The sequence below is a fragment of the Neofelis nebulosa genome, chromosome 5 (assembly GCF_028018385.1).
Source record: "Neofelis nebulosa isolate mNeoNeb1 chromosome 5, mNeoNeb1.pri, whole genome shotgun sequence".
Taxonomy (NCBI): Eukaryota; Metazoa; Chordata; class Mammalia; order Carnivora; family Felidae; genus Neofelis; species Neofelis nebulosa.
Window position 1 is genome coordinate 5,422,475 of NC_080786.1, and position 21,462 is coordinate 5,443,936.

At 39.5% G+C, this 21,462-nt stretch overlaps 1 protein-coding gene across 8 annotated transcripts in view; it reads left to right on the plus strand.

Annotated features, from left to right (window-relative positions):
• The window catches only part of GOLGA4 (golgin A4), a 129,483-nt gene that overhangs the window by 54,946 nt on the left and 53,075 nt on the right, over positions 1-21,462 (plus strand). For 7 of the 8 annotated variants that reach the window (XM_058729385.1, XM_058729386.1, XM_058729390.1 and 4 more), the window contains 7 exons: positions 355-453; positions 985-1,114; positions 2,471-2,652; positions 2,943-3,026; positions 5,141-5,288; positions 17,216-17,394; positions 19,530-19,658. In XM_058729385.1, the coding sequence (XP_058585368.1) occupies positions 355-453; positions 985-1,114; positions 2,471-2,652; positions 2,943-3,026; positions 5,141-5,288; positions 17,216-17,394; positions 19,530-19,658 (951 nt within the window). The remainder of the gene's footprint in view (positions 1-354; positions 454-984; positions 1,115-2,470; positions 2,653-2,942; positions 3,027-5,140; positions 5,289-17,215; positions 17,395-19,529; positions 19,659-21,462) is intronic. The other variant, XM_058729389.1, reaches the window with a different exon arrangement.

Below are 21,462 nucleotides of genomic sequence, written 5' to 3' on the forward strand. Positions count from 1 at the left end.
AGTTTTAGGTCAAGTGCATCCAGAGAGCACAAGGAGTAAGACGTCTTAAAGTCGGATAAAGATTTTTTAGCTTAAATAATTATTTGTCCTCTCCACACTATTAACATCATAGAGCAGTCATTCCAGCTCTACAAATACACTTTCTTCTTGGACCTTCGGGGTTTTGAAGGAACAAAATTATCTGCTGGGAGAAATGCTAACGTTTTATGCGCTGATTCTTCTCTAATTATTGTTGCTGATACTTTACCTTCAGAGAAACGCAAATCTGGATTATGTTTTTGAGCTTTGAAAACCTCAAGGTTGTATTTTTTTTGTTTTTTACCGAAAACTACTTTAAAGCTCTTTGTGTTCTAGGAGCTGCAGATGGATCAACAAGCGAAAAAACGTCTGCAAGAGGAGTTTGATGCATCTTTAGAGGAAAAAGATCAGCACATCAGTGTTCTCCAGACTCAGGTAAAAGATTACAAGAAAAAGTGTGTGGTGTTTGGATAGAGAAAAATGAAGGGAGTTTTGAAGCTCTAGATGTTACAAAATGGCCTTTTTTTCTTTTTTTTTGAGAGCGCGCGCGCGCGTGTGAGAGAGAGTGTGTATGTGTGTGTGTGTGGGGGGGCACATGTGTGAGCCAGAGAGGGGCAATGGGGGAGAGAATCCCAAGCAGGCTCCATGCTCAGCACAGAGCCTGACATGGGGTCGATCCCAGGACCATGAGATCATGACCTGAGCTCAGCCACCAGGTGCCCCAAAATGGCCTATTTTTTTTTTTTTTTTTTTTTTTTTAATTTTTGAGAGAGAGTGAGTGAGTGAGCATGAGCGAGGGAGGGCACAGAGAGAGGGAGACACAGAATCCAAAGTGGGCTCTGCACGGACAACACTGACCCCATGTGGGTCTCGAACTCATGACCTGAGCTGAAGTTGGATGCTTAACCGACTGAGCCACCCAGGCGGCCCTATCATCTTATTTTCTAATGCACATTTCTTTTTTAGGTTTCTCTGCTGAAACAGCGGTTACGAAATGGCCCCATGAATGTTGATTTACCGAAACCGTGTCCTCAGATGGAACCACAGGCTGAAGGTGCCACTAAAGAGAACACGGATAGTGATATAGAGCCAGTAGGTAAGCTTCATCTTGTGAAAAAGTTAGTTTAGAAGCTAGGGGAGGATGTTGAGAGTTTCCGGGGCATGATGTGGGCTGAGATAGAAAAGTGTCCTCCTACGATTTCCAGAAAGATGCACGAGTGTTTGTTACTTTGGTTCTTTGTTTGTTGTGGTTATTCAGGAGAACGGAGCTAAGTCATTGTTTTAAGACTTGAAAGCCCGTGAGTAGCACCACGTTTTCGTTGTAATTAAAATTCACTCTAGCGCTCACTTCAGCAGCACATACGCTAAAATTCATGATGTTACACTGTTTTATTGATAGTGGTAGCTAGATTTCGTAAAAACAGATCCATCCTGTTTAAGATAAGTGAATTTGTTCTTGTCGCTGGCTATTTCATTTTTTAAGTAATACTGCTTAAATATTTCTGCATTCAAAGATATCTGTATTTGCTTTCTAATTAGAAAAGAAGGCATAGGGGCACTGGGTGGCTCAGGCAGTTAAGCGTCCAACTTCAGCTCAGGTCATGATCTCACAGTCCTTGAGTTCGAGCCCTGTGTCAGGCTCTGTGCTGACAGCTCGGAGCCTGGGGCCTGCCCGTGTCTCCTCTTCTCTCTGCCCCTTCCCCTCTCATTCTGTGTCTTTCTCTCTCTCTCTCAAAAATAAATAAACATTAAAAAAAGAAAAGAAAGAATAGTAAATTTTGTCTCACAATCCAGTTGTTGCCCTCCATACTCTTTGAGGCTTTAAGGTACATAGTCAGCAAAATCCCCACTTTTTATTTAGTAGGTCTTTCTCCCAAAGATGCTTATGACAAATCGTTAGTCCGGGCAGGGCCAGAGTTAGGTGCTGAACAGCCATCTGTGTGAGCAACCAGCCTAGAAAGGGTCCTGAAATTCCCCTGTGAGTATGAAAACTTTACTCATAAACGTATGGAGAATGTAGAAAGCTGTACTTACCAGAACTCCTCTCAGGAACAGATGAGGATACATTAGAAAAATTTCTTATTAATCCTCTTGGGATGGGAGCCAGGACACAGAGGGCACTTTTGAATAACAAAAGACGGTCATCCAACTGTCTTTCAAGGAGGGTGGACTCTGGCAAGTTAGTTAACTACTGGGTGTTTTGTGCCCTTTGGGGTGGGGTTGTACCATAGGTCGGGTGAATGCACTGCCCTGCTTCTTCAGATACAGGCCATACAAATAGTGACTGAGCAGAGGCTGGGAAGGGTAGGCCTCTCTTCTCCGTCCGGCTCAGAGGACAGCAGAGCGTAGGGTGAGAGTGCACCCCTGTGTCCTAACAGAGGAACTGTTCCCAGAGAGCCCTTCTGTTCCTTACTGACTGCCCCTGCCCGTGCTGCTTTATTGATCGCCGTAGATGGAGCTTCTGCTAAAAGCCTGCAAGTACTTCAGCACAGAGTTAAGCGGCAAGAGAATCTCCTGCAGCGTTGTAAGGCAACAATTCAGTCGCATAAGGAACAATGCGCACTGCTAACCAGTGAGAAAGACGCTCTGCAAGAACAGCTAGATGAAAGGCTTCAAGAACTAGAAAAGATGAAGGTAAAAGCTCAAATGAGTTTGGCTTGATGTAACCCTGTAAAGCTAGATCCACCGGCCCCAGCGTGGCCCGCATCGCCCTCTCCTGCAAAGCCCTTCCCTTCTTCCATGCACAGTACGGAGAGGACTCCCAGTTGCCCTGGGATTTGTAGCATTGACCGTCCTTTCCCGACGTCCTGTGCGCCGTTGCTCTTACTGGACTGACAAGTATCCAAATTAGACAAAATGTGTAGAGTTCTCATGTGAGGAGAAGCTTTCTTAGAGATGGAAATGAATTTTTAAAATTTTTTTAGGAGCTTCATATGGCTGAGAAGACTAAACTTATCACTCAGTTGCGTGATGCAAAGAACTTAATTGAACAGCTTGAACAAGATAAGGTAAACCAATAAACCTTATGATACTAAAAGTTTTCAGGGGGCCCCAGAATTCACTTTGGAAGCAGGTAGAGGCATTCAGGCATATGCTTTCCAAAGTTATTATAGCTGCTTCCCTGGAACATCTTTTTGTTGTAATTTTGAAATTTGAATAACTGTTAGCATTAGTTGTATATCATGTGAAGCCGATTCTCTGTCATTTTTTGATTCCGGTAAGCGTTTTGATTTATAGATTAGCGTAACTATTGCAAAAATAAACCTAGTTATAGTACCTGAGTACTTTTCGGAGAAACGTTGAATTTTTTTTATAGGTAAGACATTACTGAAAGTGAATGATGTTAAGTATTGTCTTCAAATATAACGGAAACAGATTAATCTCTCAGATAAATTGCCTTAAGTAAAGAAGTGGTAGTGTGTGTATTGGTATAAACGGAAGTTTGGGCCAAGAAATTTTAGGATGTACAGGTGAGATTGGCAGTTTACAGAGGGAGTAGCAGCTGTGGCCATGGCAGCAAAGACAACTGAAAATTCATGGGTGAATCCTTTCCCCCCAGGTCTTTCAGCCCCGAGTTCTTGGTTTCTTTTTCTAAAGCAGCTCCCAGTTGGTTCACGTTGTCCACCATTTTCTTTACTATGCTACGTTATAGCTATAGTATTTAAGGTGACCAGGCAATTAAGAACATGTCAGAGCTGTTTACTTTTGAAACGTGTTAGCAATCTTTTCATTCTCCGATGTCACTTTGCTAGATTCAACTCTATCCACTTCATGAAGGCCCACCTTAAAAAAAGCGAACCCACCGCCCAGCTTCAACAGGTGACATCTCTGGGCTCATCTTGTTTCGCCTGCACATGTCTAGCCCTTATTATCCTCAGCCCAGAATTTACTTTGTTGTAGAGCAAATCCAAGAAGTCTCGTAATTTCTTCCCTAAGTATTTTGATGTATTTTTAAAACAAAAGACTCTTTTTATTTCTATAAAAATATAACTACATTTTCATGTTCACCGTCTAAAAATGTAATAATTCCTTAATACCACCACCTATCTGGTTTCAGATTTTGCCTTTTGTCTCATACTTTCCCCCCCTTCTCTGTGAGTCAAGATCTAAGTAAGTTTCTTTCATTGAAGTTGGTTGACATGTGACTCTTAAGACTTCTTTTAATCAGTAGGTTCCATTGCCCATCCCTCCCGCCCCGTGTCTCTTTTTCTCCATTGTGATTTGGTTTTTGAAGAAACTGAAGGTTGACGATCTTGTTTTGAAATTTTGTATAATCCCCATTCACCTGGTTTGTATCTGTCCATTAATATCAGCCATCCGGAAGAGTCACAGCGTAAACCGAGGTTTGACAAACTCCACAAGTAAAGTCATAATCTTAAGATCATGAAATAGCTGTCCCCAGATCTTATTTTTCAGGAGACAAGTTGAACCACCCTGTTTTTTGTTAGTCGCAAATGACTGATTCAGTGTATAATATATAATGTATAATACATAATATCCCTTTTCCCCTTAGTGACCTTCATTTCATGTGTAGATTATCCAGAGAGCGGGAGGACAGTAGCAGTTAGCAAATTGGAGGAGTCGGGGTGGCACCAGAGACTGGCACAAGAGAAAAGAGAAAAAGCAGGCAGACTACCACAGTCTTGGCCCATCGTTGTGGCAGCAGTAACCTTCCGCCTTCAGTGGCCTCTGAGGCTCTCCCCGTGTTCCAGCACAGATCGATAACCGTAGTTCATGGTAGCCCTGAGCCAAGTACAAAAGGCTGTACTGTGTTCATTATAAACTAGTTACTGAGATAGGGAACATTGGCGCAAACACTTATAGGAAGATTATAAATCTTTTAACTAAAATGTGTTTTTAACACTCAAAAGTTTGAACTTACTATTAAAATAATTTTTCATATTAACAAATACCCTGATCTGCCAGGTAACCAGAGTTGTTATAGTATATAGTGTAGTATAGAGCACAGAGCACACACTTCAGTTTGTGAAATACTAAAATCATTCTTACGCTCTCCTTAGTACGAAATACTAGGTTTTCTGCCTTTTAAGTGAGTTTGATATGTGCTATCGATGATGCAGCTTTGTTAGGCAAACACTTCAGTGTCTGCACTTCTGTTTAGGGAATGGTAATAGCAGAGACGAAACGTCAGATGCACGAAACCCTGGAAATGAAAGAAGAAGAAATTGCTCAACTTCGTAGTCGCATCAAACAGATGACTACCCAGGGAGAGGAGTTACGGGAACAGAAAGAAAAGTCCGAAAGAGCTGGTAAGAACTCAGGGGTTATTTGTTTGACGTTAGAACTCAAAAGTCATGTAAAGTGATCGACCAAACAACATTGAGAGAAACTAGTTAACTTTTGATATTGATACAGAGATTCTGTATAGATACCGAACTGTTCCTTAGAGGAGGGAGGGGCTGGTGGACTACAGCTTGTGGGTGGAATCCAGCCCACGGATGGCCCATTTGTAGGACTCTCAAGCTTAGAATGCTTTCTACATTTTTCTATAGTTAGAAAAAGGAAGAATATGTGACAGACACCACGCGTGGCCCGCCAAGCCTAAAATGGTTATCGTTTGGCCCTTTTATAGAAACGTTTGCTGACTCCTGCCTCGGCGTATCAACCTTCAGGTTGACAATTTTGCAACTCCCCAAGGAGGCACAGCAGTACACAGCAAACAATTGCTGCCCTACAGATGCTCTAGGGTAAACAAAGAGCTTAAGATAGAGTATAGAAAAAAGTCTAAGATAAGCCTCTACACATAGCAGAGTTAGTTTAGTCACAACAAACGGAGGCCGTGAAAGTGTAGAGACCGGCATAGTATTCCACAAGGTGCGATACTGAGTCACGTGAAGAAAGAGAGGAGAGAGCAGAGTGAATGAGCACTTCGGGTTCGTGAGGGTGTGAGTGTTGAGTTGGGCCTCCAGGAATGAATAGAAGGGGCCTAGGCGGAGAGGTGGGGGCAGCACACATTTCAGTTACCACAAGGTCAGCGGCAGGCACGGTGAGTCGAGTGGGTGTGTGAATCGGCGGCAAACAGTTCTTGCGCGAGTGGGAAACGAAGTTGGATTGTGAAAGAATGGACTGTTAAAATCTTGAAAGGTGAGTAGCTCAGCGTAGACTTTGGTGTACAAGGCAACAAGAAACCAGTCGTAGGAAAGCATACTGTGATGGAAGCTAGTGTTTTATACTGAAAAGAAATGAAGTGGGAAGTCAGACTTAAAAAAGCAAAGGCAGAAATCTGGGCGTGAAGGACTGAGAACTTGGGCCACCTTGGCTGGGATGGGTCTGGAAAAGAGAGGAAGAGTAGAACCTGCCAAATTTGGTGTGTGATCAACTTTCAGGGGCAGAAAAACAGCAGAAATCTAAGATGACTCCAAGGTTTGAAGCTGGGGAGACTGAATGAAAAGTGAGAAGTCAGAATAGGAAATCTAACCGGGGAATTTGAGGAATGGAGTAAAAGGAGGGGTTTGCTTGGATACTTTGAATTTTCTCAGCCATGAGCTTTCCAAATGAAAGTGACTTACAGGAATTTGGAAAAAGACACTAGGGCATTTTTCAGGAGTCCGTAGCCTAAGGTTGAAGCCTGTGGTGAAGTCTGTGGGAGAGAGAGGCCGATCTCTCCGAAGGGTTGAGTTTTGCCGCGGTACGAGCAGTGGGGTTGATGTGTGTTAGCACAGCCGTGTCTGCTACTATGACTGTTGGCCAACATTTAGTTTTTCTTAGGCAAGGCTCTTATAAATGCTTGCCTTGTATTTTCTCGGGTGTGTACATGCATTCAATCCCCTCAGTTTCTTTGAAATAGGTACTATTATTACAAATAGGAAAACCCACGATCGTGGAAGTTAAGTAGTTTGCCTACATTCACGCACGAGAGAGTGAGTGTGTAGTAGGTTTTGAATCCACTCATTTTGAGTCCAGAGTCTGTGCTCTGAACCGTAGAAATCTAGAGTCTGGCAGAGAGAAATAAGCGAGAGGGAAAAAAGTTACACAAGAAGTCACAGGAATTGTGGATAGTTGTGCTTTTGGGGGAATATAAAAACCATTTGCAGAAGTGTGAGAGAGGTAGGTTGAAGATCTTAAGAAAGGTCTTCAACTTTGGTGAGGATTTGACTCCCAGGATGCAGTTTCAAAAATGATTTTAGAAACCAGATTATAAAATTTAAGGAGGGAAATGAATTGGATGAGAGAGCTATTTGGTTGACACCAGATGTGCTCATAAATATCTCTTTGAAGTGTTTTATTGGTAAGTATCTGGGGAATTTAGTTAATGAATTTGTTCCCAGTAAACCCAAGAAAATATCCCTTCAGAGAGCATTAATTGACAGCAACTGTCAGAATACAATCTCTGAAAAATTACCGGAAGCAGTTTGAGGGTTGTGAGACATTGTTAAACAGGTTTGCTTTCAGTGAATAAAAAACCAAATGTATGGTCTCAGTTTCTCATAGCAAGCCTTACCATTTTCAGGACTGCTTTTGTTGACTAATGTAACCAGTCAAGAGAAAATAATACTGTTTAGGGGGTTAATTTTTTTTTTTTTTTTAAATTGGAGTGTATCTTGGGAGGAGGTAGAAACCCATGACCCAGTATCAAGTTGAAAGAGGTGCGTGACAGAAAGGTAGACAAAATATATAGTTAATTCACATGTAGGGCTAACATTTCGCAGGCTCCTATTCCAGTCAGTTCATCAGTTAGCATAGCCTTCCTTTTCTTGCTTCTTCAGAACATGGTTGTATTTTGTCTTTAAATGGCATTTTCATAAAACTGTATTTTGTGTAACTATTTCATAGCTTATAGGTTGAGAAACTTTTCTGTTTCTGTTACTGTAAAAATATCAAAACTTAATAAGTGCTTAAAGAGGGAATTATGATTTAAAGTTATTTAATAGAGACATTAACTTTGGAAAGTCTTTGGATCACTTTGTTGTAAGTGTTTGTATAGATATTTTAAAAATTATATTTGTAGTCCCAATTATTGGACCGTGACAGAAAGTTGTAACAGACTCATTCTGCATCGAAGATACTGCCTTTTCAATCTATAATGAAAGCTGGTTTTGCACAAGTGCATTTCATCTACTGATCTTGAGTCTGAACAGAACTGTTGAAATGTAAAACAGTGTTTAGTTCAAATATAAAATGCCTCTGCCAATTGACAGAAGAATTCCAATTTAGTGCTGAGAGTAGGAAAAGGTGCTTGTAAAGGAAGTAGAGGTTCCATATGGTCTGTGAACATTATCTGGCACTTGGAGAAGTCTCTTCCTCTGTGAAATACTTGTCTTTCTCTTTCTTGAATTTAAAATTCAAAGGCTAAACACATAAAAGCTGGCCATGGGAAAGAAGCATTAACGGCATTAATTAACATCGTTAAAGCTTGTAGTTGTTAAAGATTTTTAGAAGTAAATTCGTCTACATAAAACAATTATAAGAGAATATAAACTCTCCTAATGCATTTTTAACCGTAAAAAATTTAACTGTATTTAGTAATTCTTGGCATGTGGCCGTCAGGAGACAATAGTTTATTTTTTTGGCTCACTTATTTTGGAGTTAAGAATCAGCTCAAGTGCATTTCCCGCTACTTTTCTTGGAAAACAATCTATTGCACGAGTTCTAATAGTTTTTCTAAATGAGCTGTGATGCCTCCCATATGTTAGAGGACAAGGAAGTCGGCATGGCTTTGATTTTAAAAAGAACAGTTCTATCCTAAAAGGCTGAAACTATGTGAATGTGGTGATCTGTCTCCTTTACAGTATATGCTGTATCAACCTGTATTACTTACTGTCCTCCCTAGGGGAGAGGAAGCTGGGCATGGTTTTTGACGTATGGTACTATAGCACTCTTGTTTTGTTAAAATTATTTATTTTAGTGGATAAAGAAAACCAAAGCCAAATCTATTTGTTAGAAGCATTTTGCTACAATTGTTGATACTGTTCCTTTCTAGCTGTAACTTAAGAACAGATGGCTGTATCTTCAAGTAACCAGGTTTTAAACTTAGAGAAGTCTGGTGATTGAGCTTTAGTTGCATAATGCCGTATTTTAGATGCTAGGTCTTATCACTAATTGCTAGAATATTATCGATTCAGCGCAACACCAGTGCAGAATGTTACTGCTGCTTAAGTTCACACTAGGTTTTGGCTGTTCTGTATGTGTGCATGTGTATGTTTTAAGTGTGGGCGGGGTGGGGGGAGGTAGCTGGCTAGTTATTAATACAGTGTGTTACAAAAACATTGGAAAATAGAGAAAATGTAAGCACGTCGCTGTTGTTTCAATACACTTCCATTTAGTCTTTTCTCCAATCCTTATTTTTATATTATTGTAATCATATTATACATATAATTTTATATGCTCCCTTTTTTCCATTTAGCATTATATTAGGAGTACTCTTACATGTTGCTAAAATACTAACATATTTTAATGGCTGTGTCAGAATGCATGTACGTCATTTACTTAACCATTTCTCTCTTGATCAACATCTGAGTTATTTTATATTTTTGCTGTCATGAATAATACTGTAACAACTCTGTGATACAGCTTATTCCATCTTTGAATTTTTTTCTCAGGATAAATTCTTACCCATAGACTTCTAGTCTTTTTTTGTAAGTTACCTTTATGGATTTAAATATAGCCACTACAAAAAACCCACACCACAGTGTTAACTGCCCCCCTCCCCCTCCCCCTTAAAATGTTCTTGCCTATAGTTACGTAAAATGAATAAAATATTCTGTTTGGATTAGGAAAGTTTCCAGAGTGCTTTCCAGAATATCTTTTGTAAACCTTGTTTCCCTTTCATTTACCCCGTCTTTGCCTAAGTCATGTGTTTTATATGATTGGCTGCATTTAAACACTTAGATTAACTCATAACATTCTTTGCTTTTTTATTGCCATGTTGTGTTTGTGCAGGAAATAAGTTTTTTATTCATTTGTGTGGTATAGGCCTGGTGTCAGATATTCAGTGGAATATATTTATTTGACATTCGAAGGACCCTCTTAATAGAGTTCATGTATTTCAATGATATGTAAGATTTATTCATATTTATATAATAAGCGAAAATCACATGTGTATTTAAGTGCTTTGTTAGTTGCTGATAATTTATGTAACACAGTTTTCTTGGAGTCTTAAGTCTCACAAAACATCTTATTTTTGTGCATCCACACATGCCAATAAGTGAATCATGGTGCCTTTCCCAAGCCTTGTATGAACAGGACTGGGGTAAGGGCTGATTTTTTTTTCTTATCATGGGTACTTAGAAAAAGCTTTATCAAGAAAATTCCATGTTTCTCAGGCAAAAAAGTATGAATCAAAGTAGAGTTTAAATCTGTCATGTTCGATAAGTAATATGTACCTATTTTGGCACTAAATGTATACCTGGCGGAAAAATTTATTATTTTAAATGGAATTAGATTTTCATTCATTATAGGTGGTTTATTTAATAGCCATATATTCATGGTACTTGATATATTTCTACAACAGTAGCTGTGCATCCTTATATTTCCATAGTCTTGTCATCTTGCACTTCTGTCCCTGGCAATGTCACTGTTACTGGAAAGCATCGGGAACACATTTCTTTGCTACAGAATCATATTTTCATTCCTTCTTTTTTATCTGAGTGTAGTTGACGCACAATATTACATCAGTTTCAGATGTATGACCTAATGATTGGACAAAACTATACATTATGCTGTGCTCACAAGTGTAGCTCCCCATCTGTTCTCACACAGTGCTGTTACAGTACCCCTGACTGTCAATCATATTTTTGATTTAATTAATTTTACTTGTCTTTAGTTACATTTTTCAAGATTAGCCTGGTGTTGTCAAGGTATAGATAAGTTGCATGGTTGATGTAAGGATTGCATGAACATTTGGATAGATCTGTAAAATTGAAAAAATTTTTCAAAGTCAGGGCATGGTCCGTCTATAGAGCGAACCTTGTTACGTATTTTGGAAAGTGGCTTAAAGAGTAGATTTCCATTGCAAAGGTGATCTTACATTTCTGGAGGCCCCAATTTGTATATGTGTTGTACTATCTGGTTCATACCACTGGGTGGTAGTATTCTTCTCTTTTACATAAGCTCTAGACAAGTGGTTTTCAAACTTTCTTCATCTCGGGAACCTCTTTACACTGTTAAAACTTACTGAGGATGCCAAAGAGCTTTTGTTTATGTGGGTTACGTGTAACGATATTCGCTGTATTAGAAATTCAGACTAGGAAATGAAAACATTTCTTAGTGCATTTAAAAATACCAATTATAAACCTGTTACATATTGGCCTAAATGCTTTTATAAAAATTACTAATATTTTTTAAAACAAAATTTAGTGTGAAGAGTGGTCTTGTTTTACATTTTTTCTTATCTCATTGTTCGGCTTATAATAAGCGGATTTTCATGCCTATTTCTGTATTCAATCTGTTGTGATATGTTATTTTGGTTGAAATATATGAGGAAAATCTGCCATTATACAGCTATGCAGATACGTATTTGGAAAACAGACGACCTCTGAAAGGGCCTCAGGACCCTTGGGTCTTTGTACCACACCTTGAAAACTGCTAGTCTATACTCCTTTTGTTCACAAAAGAGCCTTGACGGTGGGTTGGAAGTCTGATAAAATTCTCTTTATTGCTTTCTGTTAGCTTGCATTTCATTCATTTTATAGTATTGCCTGTTTTTTTTTTTTGTTTTTGTTTTTGTTTTTGTTTTTGTTTTTGTTTTTGTTTTTTGTTCAATAACCTGAATTTCAGCAGTTCTTTTGCTGGGAGAGAGACACAGGCACTGGCTTACTTATTCACTCTTGATGGTATCAGTCAGCTTCTTAGGGTCAACAGTTAATTTGCAGCTTGGCAGCCTTTCCCCACCTGTGCATCTGTGCTTATTCCCTGCAGAGGAAGTAGAGATGGGCCTTCTCTTCCTTCGGTAGAGCGTCCTCTGGGATAGAACCACGAACAGGAGCACTACCTTGATCTCGGCATTCTGGCAATTGTTATTGCGATTGGTCAGGAGTTTGAGGATGAGGAGAGGCAGAGGTGGTGAAGTGCCAAATGTTACATTCCTCCCTCGCTTCGCCCGAGGTTTATTCCCCAGTCCCTTTACTCCTTTCAGCCGCCTTTTCGTCAAAGAGGGTCTTTTTGACACCCAGTGCCTACTAGCTACTAGCCAGTAAATGTTTGATGAGTGAATGGTTGGATGATTGATCAGCTAGAGGTGACCAGCCTTTCTCACTTAAATTTAACTGCCGGCGAGCATTTGTCTGTTTTTGGAATCCCCGTGGATGTCAGTGAAACTCGTCTGAAGTGGAAGGCTAGGAACCTGGTGATAAAGTTATGGCCTCCCCTGGCATTTTACTTTTGACAGAGAACCCTTCTTAAGGTTTATTAAATTTTTGCCTAGAAACATTTTCAAAGTTTTGTTTTGTTTTTTTTAAATTGAATACAAAGTGCCTGAGATACATTGAATTTTGCTTTGGAAGAACACCGCGTGTTCTTGCAACATGTGGCAGCAGCCTGTGCTTCGCCTTCCCGTTGTCGTGTGCTGTGACCGTGGTTTTCCTGCGCACTCTTGCATGTTGGTGGAGGACTTGTCAGCGGTGGCTGATGCCCGCTTTCTTTCTCCCCGCTCACTTATCCTTTGTTGGCGACTAGAAGGTAAATTATGTAGACATTCAGAACATACTTCTTCAGTACTCACGTTAAAATCCTAGCATAGTTTCCTTTTGGGAAGAGGGGGAAATTCATCTTTAGAGTGTTACCAGCTGTGGACACCACTTTTCTGCATCCGATGGTAATAAGATCAGAAGGTGAGACATTTCTGGTTAGTAAGCAAACTCTCAGTATAGCCTCCTTCAACGTCGAGATGATGGGACTCCTTGTTGGAGGCACACTTCCTGCGAGGAAGCGGCTTCATTGGTGTTACGGGGTAGAATCCAGATGGATTTGCAGTATGACAACCCCCCCCCCCTTTTTCTGGATACTTACTAACATTTCCATAGAGCAGAGTGGAGATGGAACACGGCTGAGTTTTTGTGTGTCTCTCAGAAGTATAACATAACTATGTTTTGTTGAGAGTTAGAAGCCATCAGTAATTGACTGATTCGGAAATTCTGGTGTAGTAAGATGCATTATTGTCCAACTGAGCTGGATCAATGTCAGCAGTCTTAAAGAGTTTTTAAAAATGATGCAAGGTGAGGATTATTCCTTAAATAAAATTTGAAAGTTCTGGCACCAAGCTTTATATATTCAAGTTGATTTATCATCTGAGGGGAAAGTTGGATGCCTTAGTTTTTGCATTTGAATGAGAATGTTGAATTAAAAAATTTCGGGGGCGCCTGGGTGGCGCAGTCGGTTAAGCGTCCGACTTCAGCCAGGTCACGATCTCGCGGTCAGTGAGTTCGAGCCCCCCGTCGGGCTCCGGGCTGATGGCTCGGAGCCTGGAGCCTGTTTCCGATTCTGTGTCTCCCTCTCTCTCTGCCCCTCCCCCGTTCATGCTCTGTCTCTCTCTGTCCCAAAAATAAATAAAAAACGTTGAAAAAAAAATTTAAAATAAAAAATTTCGAAGATTTCTTTCTAGGTATAAAATTATGTGGTTCTCTGACATGGTAGCAGAAAGTGGGAGATAAAAAGAACTGTGGAACCGGATCTATCCTATTATTTATTTATTTATTTAAAAAAATTTTTTTAATGTTTGTTTATTTTTGAGACAGAGAGAGACAGAGCGCAGGTGGGGGAGGGGCAGAGAGAGAGGGAGACACAGAATCTGATGAAACAGGCTCCAGGCTCTGAGCTGTCAGCACAGAGCCCGATGCGGGGCTGGAACCCATGAGATCATGAGATCATGAGATCATGACCTGAGCCGAAGTCGGACGCTTAACCGACTGAGCCACCCAGGCGCCCCGAGATCTATCCTATTTTAATCATTGTATGATGCATAATCAAGTGACTTAGGAAAATGATTTCAGTGGATGAAACACGAAAATTAGAATGTAATAGAGGAGAATATTCTAAATTTTACTGAGTGTGGTTAGAAAACTGAATTATTGGAAAATTATTTCTGAATAGGAACTTTGTGACATACATTTTTTGTTGTTTCCAAAGGTGAGAGCACTACATCTATTTTTGTAGTGTGCTGGATTCTGGAATTTTAAGAATGAAAATGAGGAAAATTCACTTGGTATTGCCTATATACAGTTTTGTTTTATTTTGCTTAATCAGGACAAGTTTTTCATTTAAAACTTGATTTGTTGGACGAATATCAAGACTACCTTCAGGTTTTCCAGAGCCTGATTTCAGAGATTTCTGTAAAGTGCTTAGAAATGCCAGGATACTATTTGACATGCTGAATAATAGTGGTAATGGAACGATGCTGGTGACATCCAAGCATTAAAAAAATTCTTTTTCCGTTTTTTTTCTTTCCCAGATTTAAACCATCAGCACAAACTGAGCAGTAAGCACTTTATTATAGAATTTCTTTCCCATAATTGATCACTTGACTTTAGGAAACTGGTTCTTAAGAAATTAGGAAACTAATTTTGTGTTAATAACAAGAGATATTTCTTGATGCTTGATGCAAACATTTACTATAGTAAAAGAACATCTAAAGAAAACAAAAACAACATTCTCCTTTGAATATTTTGTTTTCCAACATATTTATACCTGAGAATCTTGGTGTTTGCAGGCAAATACCGGTAAAGTTAGAGCAGGAATCTTTAAAATTTTTTTTGAAATGTTTTTATTTATTTTTGAGAGAGAGAGAGAGAGAATGAGACTGAGCAAGAGCAGGGGAGGGGCAGAGAGAGAGGGAGACACAGAATCCAAAGCAGGATCCAGGCTCTGAGCTGTCAGCTCAGAGCCCAACGTGGGGCTTGAACTCACGGACCGTGAGATAATGACCTGAGCCGAAGTCGGCCGCTTAACCGACGGAGCCACCCAGGCACCCCCATGAGCAGGAATCTTTAAAAAAGGATGTCAGCTAATTAATAACCTTTTGAAATTTAAAGCATCAGTTTTTTTACGTTGGGCATATAAAATGAACAAATTGGACAGGTTTAAAACATTTTTTTAATTAAAAAAATTTTTAAGTTTATTTATTTATTTTGAGAAAGAAAGAGAGTGAGCATGAGTGGAGTAGGGACAGAGAGAAAAGGAGAGAGAATTCTAAGTAGGTTCTGCACTGTCAATGCAGAGCCTGACACGGGACTTGAACTCACGAATGGTGAGATCATGACTTGAGCCGAGATCAAGAATTGGATGCTTAACTGACTGAGCCACCCAGGCACCCCTGAACAGGTTTTTTTTAAAAAAAAAATCAAGATATATGGTTGCTAGAGAAGTTATTTTTTTAAATGTTGAGCAAAGTAAGTTGTGTTTCCCAGTTGTTACTAGAGTACAGCCTTTCTTAGGCCTTTTTTTTTTTTTTTTTGTACTAATGCAACTTACCATTAAGAAAATGCTTTAGAACAGATATTTGTCTTCAGGTATGAAATTCCTGTGCCCAAACCACTGTCTGTTAAGGTGAAGCCAAGTTGTGGTTAGTAAATGGGCTTTTTGTTTTTGAGATGCCATAGGTTAAAGTTGCACATTTCTTATACCACTGAGGGTAAAAATACTATAAATATTAATGAACTGCCTCTCCTCTGGACATAGGTTTCTTGATAGCATTAAAAACCCATCCGGAAAATTTGTGTTTTATTTATAGTCCATCTCTGTGGTGAAGGGAGCCTGGTGTCTTCTGTGAGGACTAAAGAAAATAATCTAGGATGATAATAGCAGTTCCCACTGCTATTTTTTTTTTAATGTTTATTTATTTTTGAGACAGAGACAGAGTATGAATGGGGGAGGGTCAGAGAGAGAGGGAGACACAGAATCTGAAACAGACTCCAGGCTCTGAGCCGTCAGCACAGAGCCTGACGCGGGGCTCGAACTCACGGACCGCGAGATCATGACCTGAGCCAAAGTCGGACGCTCAACCGACTGAGCCACCCAGGTGCCCCCCCGCACTGCTATTTTGATAGCATATCACTATGCCGGTAGAGAGAAAGAGAAACACATACAGTGCACACATGCACACACATACTTGTGCACAGATACATCTACACACAAGCACACGCACACATTCTCAGTGCCGAGTTACCCAGTAGTTGTACCCACCCTATCTGGTTTTTTTGGAAGCCGGGTGAGCTATTGGCCTCCTTAAAGATAATACTACTGAATACTACTGTATCCTAGATGATTGTTTTTGCAGGGCCTGAATTCTTCTCTCACACAAGGACACCCTGCTGGTAGAGCCGGGTGTGTGTGTGTGTGTGTGTGTGTGTGTGTGTGTGTGTGTGTTTAAGTTTATTTATTTGAGAGCGAGAGGAGGAGCGCATAAGTGAGGGAGGAGCAGAGAGAGGGGGAGAGAAAGAATCCCAAGCAGGCTCCACGCTGTCAGCGCAGAGCCTGACGCAGGGCTCAGCCTCATGAACCGTGAGATCATGACCTGAGCCGAAATCAAGAGTCAGAAGCTTAACCCCACTGAGCCACCCAGGTGCCCCTAGCAGTGCCTTTCTATATACAGTTGAATCAGTAAAGGTTTCTTTCCAGTCAGTGGCCTTAGTTTGAAGCTTGTACAAAGGGTACGTTTCATGTCATTATACATCTTTTAAATATGTGATTCAGCTGGTAAATGGTAAAACAAAAACCAAAAAACTCTGCTCTTTTATTACATGGTTAAGAGGTTTGTAAAAATAGGATCAGTCAAAGAATAATTTTTCCATTCTTAAAAATGTCCTTGTGAGTATATAATAATATTACCTACTTATTGACAATAGGTAAGAACTCCATAGCAAACAAGAAAGCAGTTGAAATTACATCATACAGAAGGAGGAGTAAGTCTTCATTTCTTTGCATTTGCTATCCGTAAGGACACTTGTAGGCAGAAAGTGTGGGGAACCATTACTAATTTAATTTTTTCCCAAACTCCTGAGTTTAAGTTCATATAAGTAGTCTTAAGATCTGAATCCAGAATTCAGTGACAAGCTGATTTCAGTAACTGGACACTTCTTGCGGCTTTGTGGAACGGCTCAGAAATATCTCTTGGCTTAAAACAAAAATGAGTATTTTAACCTGTCTTGCTACTGCTGCTCATAGTTCCCATAAATTGGATATGAAACACTTTAGCTCAATGATAGTATTTCTTGAGATACTTGTTTTCTGCTGTTTTCCTTTATAGCTTTTGAGGAACTTGAAAAAGCCTTGAGTACAGCCCAAAAAACAGAAGAAGCACGGAGAAAAATGAAGGCAGAAATGGATGAACAAATAAAAGCTATTGAAAAAGCGAGGGAGGAGGAACGCACCATTCTACAGAACGAATTAAGTCGGGTGAAGCAGGAGGTTGTTGATGTGATGAAAGTAAGAATCATTCTAGATTGAAACAGGCTACAGCAATTTTGAAACTTAAAGTCTTATGCTTTTCCTACAATTTTTGACTGTAAAGAGGAATTAATTTATGTTTTAGACCTTGACCATTTTGTGAGTTCTGGACATAGGAAAAAAATCACTTTGATAGAGAAAAGAATTTATATCATTGTGGATATACTTTCCAGACGTAGTCTCTGCATATAATTTCTCTTTGCTGTTTTATAATCTCTTTTAAATTTTTAACACAAAAGATAGTATGTTATATATACTGTTCTGTGTGTGTATACACACACACACACACACACACACACACCCCCCGCTTAATGTGTTCCTTATCGTTGACAATTGGTAATGATGCCACATTTGAGGTTTTGGTTTTTGTTATGCCGCATTTGTTTTAAAGACTGCTCAGGATTTCACCGTATGAATGTTTCATAATTTAATCCATCTTCTGATTTTTTCATTTTCTGTTTTTTTTCATTTTCTGCTGTTGCAATTGGTGAATATCCTTATCGTATTTGCTCACATGTATGTTTCTTTAGGATAGTTTCCTAGAAGTGGAATATTAGGCAGAGATTATGTGTACTTTCAATTATTGCATAGTTGCTACAAGCTCTATAGAGGACACTTTATACTCTTGCAAGTGATGTATTACCTCACAAGGATGGTGTTACTTTTTTTTTTTTTTTAATCTTTCCAAGATGAGGAGTTAAAAGAAAATGACATTGTAGTTTTAATGTGCTTATCTTTTTATCAGTATGATAAACATTTTTTATTTTGAGAGAGCAGGCATGCACACGTGTGCAAGTGGTGGAGGGTCAGAGAGAGAGGGAGAGAGAATCCCAAGCAGGCTTCTCACTGTCAGTGTGGAGCCTGACGCAGGGCTCGAACTCATGAATTGTGAGATCATGACCTGAGTCAAAATCAAGAGTCACACGCTTCAGCACAGAGCCTGGAGGCTCTGTGCTCAACTGACTGAGCCACCCAGGCACCCCTGATAAACATGTTTTTATATATTTAAAAGGAATTGGTAGTTTTTTCTCTTTGAGTTGCTTGGTCAACTCTTTAACTCATTTTCCTTTTGGACAGTTGGTCTTACTGATTTGTGTAAGTTTTTTACGTATAGTAGGAATTAGTTCTTTGACTATACAGTGCATTTATCCAAATAATTTTTTTTCTCTCTCTCATTTTAATTGACTTTGTTTATCACTTATTTTTGCTTTGGGATTGGTCTTTTGTTGTTTTGTTGGCCATGTAGAGATTTTTCTATTTGGATTTTTGTTCTGCTTGTAAAAATACATTCTCACTGACATCAGTTAAAAATTCTACTTTTTTTATGGCACGTATATGCTTTCATTTTTTATTGTTAAATCTTTGATCCAATTGGAATTTATTTGGTGTAAGGAGTGAGGTAGGGATCCAACTTTAATTTGTTTCCAGGTGACTATAATCCATGTTTTCCCTTTTGACATGACGTACTACTTTATTTCATCCTAAATTGTTGTGCTACATATTGGTCTCTTTCTTGAATTCTCTGTGCTATTCCATTGCTTTTCCTGACTATATGCCAGTATTACACTGTTCTAATTACTCTGGTTTTATAATATGTTCTATTGTTTGGTAGCCTCCCCTTATTATGCTTATTTTTCAGAAGAGTGCTGGCTATTCTTGCATGTTTATTTTGTCCACCGGACCCCTCCACCCCCATTCTGTTGGTAGTTTTGTTCAGTTACATTAAATTTTTAGATTTATTCAGGGAGGTTTGACCTTCTTGTAAGATTAAGTCTTCCTCTCCCAGAAAGAACAAGGCCAGTACTTTCTAATAAATAGTGTATTTACCGGAAAGCTAGATTGGTGCAGCCAGGGCAACTTGACCTCAGTGGAGTGCCCTCTCCTGTAAGAATGACTCCTGCAGCAACAGCTCTCCTTGTCTCAAATGAGTGATACACTCTGTAAGCTTTTCTTTTTAACTATTGAGACTTTGGTCACTTTTGATTTCTGTGGGAAATACGTTTTGATTTTTCCTCTTACACTGTCGTCTTGATGATTAAGTTGTAATAAAGGGTTACTTAGTTGTAGAATACATATTTTGGGAGTTTCACTTTAACTATTTGGCTGACCTTCAGAAACACTCAGAACAAATTGCTAAACTGCAGAAGCTTCACGAAAAGGAGTTGGCCAGAAAAGAGCAGGAACTGACCAAGAAGTTTCAGACCCAAGAAAGGCAATTTCAGGAGCAAATGAAAATAGCTCTCGTAAGTACCCGTTTTGTTTTTGTTATAGGTAAACTTTGTAGCTTTATAGAGTTCTCTCCTCACCCCTAACTTCTAGCTTGAAGTCAGACTACTGGCGGCCTTGACCTTTGAGTGCATAGAGAGGGTAGGATGTAGGCAGGAAAAAGGCTGTCACAGCTTGTTAACTTGGCATTGTGTGAAAATTGTATTAACCAACAAGCTTTCATTAGCCAGTTTGTTTGTGTATCGTCCCTCTTACCCTGGCGGTAGGGTAGGCTGTGATGGTGGAGAAGTAAAGGGGACGGTCGGCTAATTGAAGCTGTGAACCAGGGACTGCATAACTCAGGAAGAATGTCTAAAGACTCACCAGACTGAGTGTACCAGAGTTCAAAGCTCAGAAAGTTTTGTCTGAAATGCATTCTATTTTTATTTTATTTTAAGTTTATTTATTTATTTTGAGAGAGAGCGCACTGTGCACGCGCATGCACGGGAAGGACAGAGAGAGAGGGAGAGAGAGAATTCCAAGCAGACTCTGCACTGTTAGTGGGGCTTGTCTCATAAACTGTGAGATCGTGACCTGAGCTGAGATCAGGAGTCTGATGCTTAACCAACTGAGCTACCCAAGTGCCCCATGAAATGCATTTTAAAGGAGAAGAAATGAAAATGACCCAAGTAGTTTTCATTTTAAGTAGAATGGTTTCAGTAGTAATTTTCAATACATATGATTCTTATTAAAAAAATAAAATAAGAAACCACTGACCGAACTAACCAAAATAATATCCAGAAAAACAAAGATAAGGTTTTTGGGAATAGTATAATTTGAAGGTTTATAACAATTTTTTTTTTTTCAAATTGTGAAAAGCCTTTTATATAAGTTACCATAAGAAGTATTAATGCCAAAAATGTACTTGATTGTCTTTATATGAAATTAGTATCCATTAGACAGTGTGTATAATTTAAAAACACTTTTAGTGCAGAAGGAAGAGAAATAGTATTTGTAATTTTAGTCTTCTTGCTGTCACACATTTGTGTTTTTTCACTCTCATCTGGATCTGGGGCTCTGAGAATTTCCAGCAGCAGTTGTTTTTGAACTGAGTCAGGGAGTTCTCTGATCTCTGGGGCAAACAGGCACATGGATTCACAGTTTTGTTGGCTGAGGTTAGGGGTTTGCTCTGCATTCGTGAAAAGAACACGTAATGGGCACATACTTGTATTCTTTCTTGGTCCAGAGAGGATCAACCAATCTATCTATTTAATTAATTATATTATTGCTGTTGTTGTTGTTGTTAAGTACACTTTGTCCCCAATGTGGGGCTCGAACTCATGACCCCAAGATCAAGAGTCGCATGCTCTACTGACTGAGCCAGCCAGGTGCTCTAGTCCAGAAAGGATTTAAGGTAGTTTACAAGAATGCTTAGACTATAATAGGACAGCATACATTTAAAATAGGGGCATGAAAATTAAGAACAAAGTGGGCATAAATGAAGCCAGGAATTGTTCTAAAAATTCCTGTCATAAAGATCTATGTGTTTTCATGCTGGAGTAATTGGCCTTTGGGGACGCTGAGACTTGAACATTGGCCTTGTTAAAAACTGCGTTCCAGGGGTGCCTGGGTGGCTCAGTCGGTTAAGCGGCCGACTTCGGCTCAGGTCACGATCTCGCGGTCCGTGAGTTTGAGCCCCACGTCGGGCTCTGGGCTGATGGCTCGGAGCCTGGAGCCTGTTACAGATTCTGTGTCTCCCTCTCTCTGACCCTCCCCCGTTCATGCTCGGTCTCTCTCTGTCTCAAAAATAAATAAACGTTAAAAAAAAAAATTAAAAAAAAA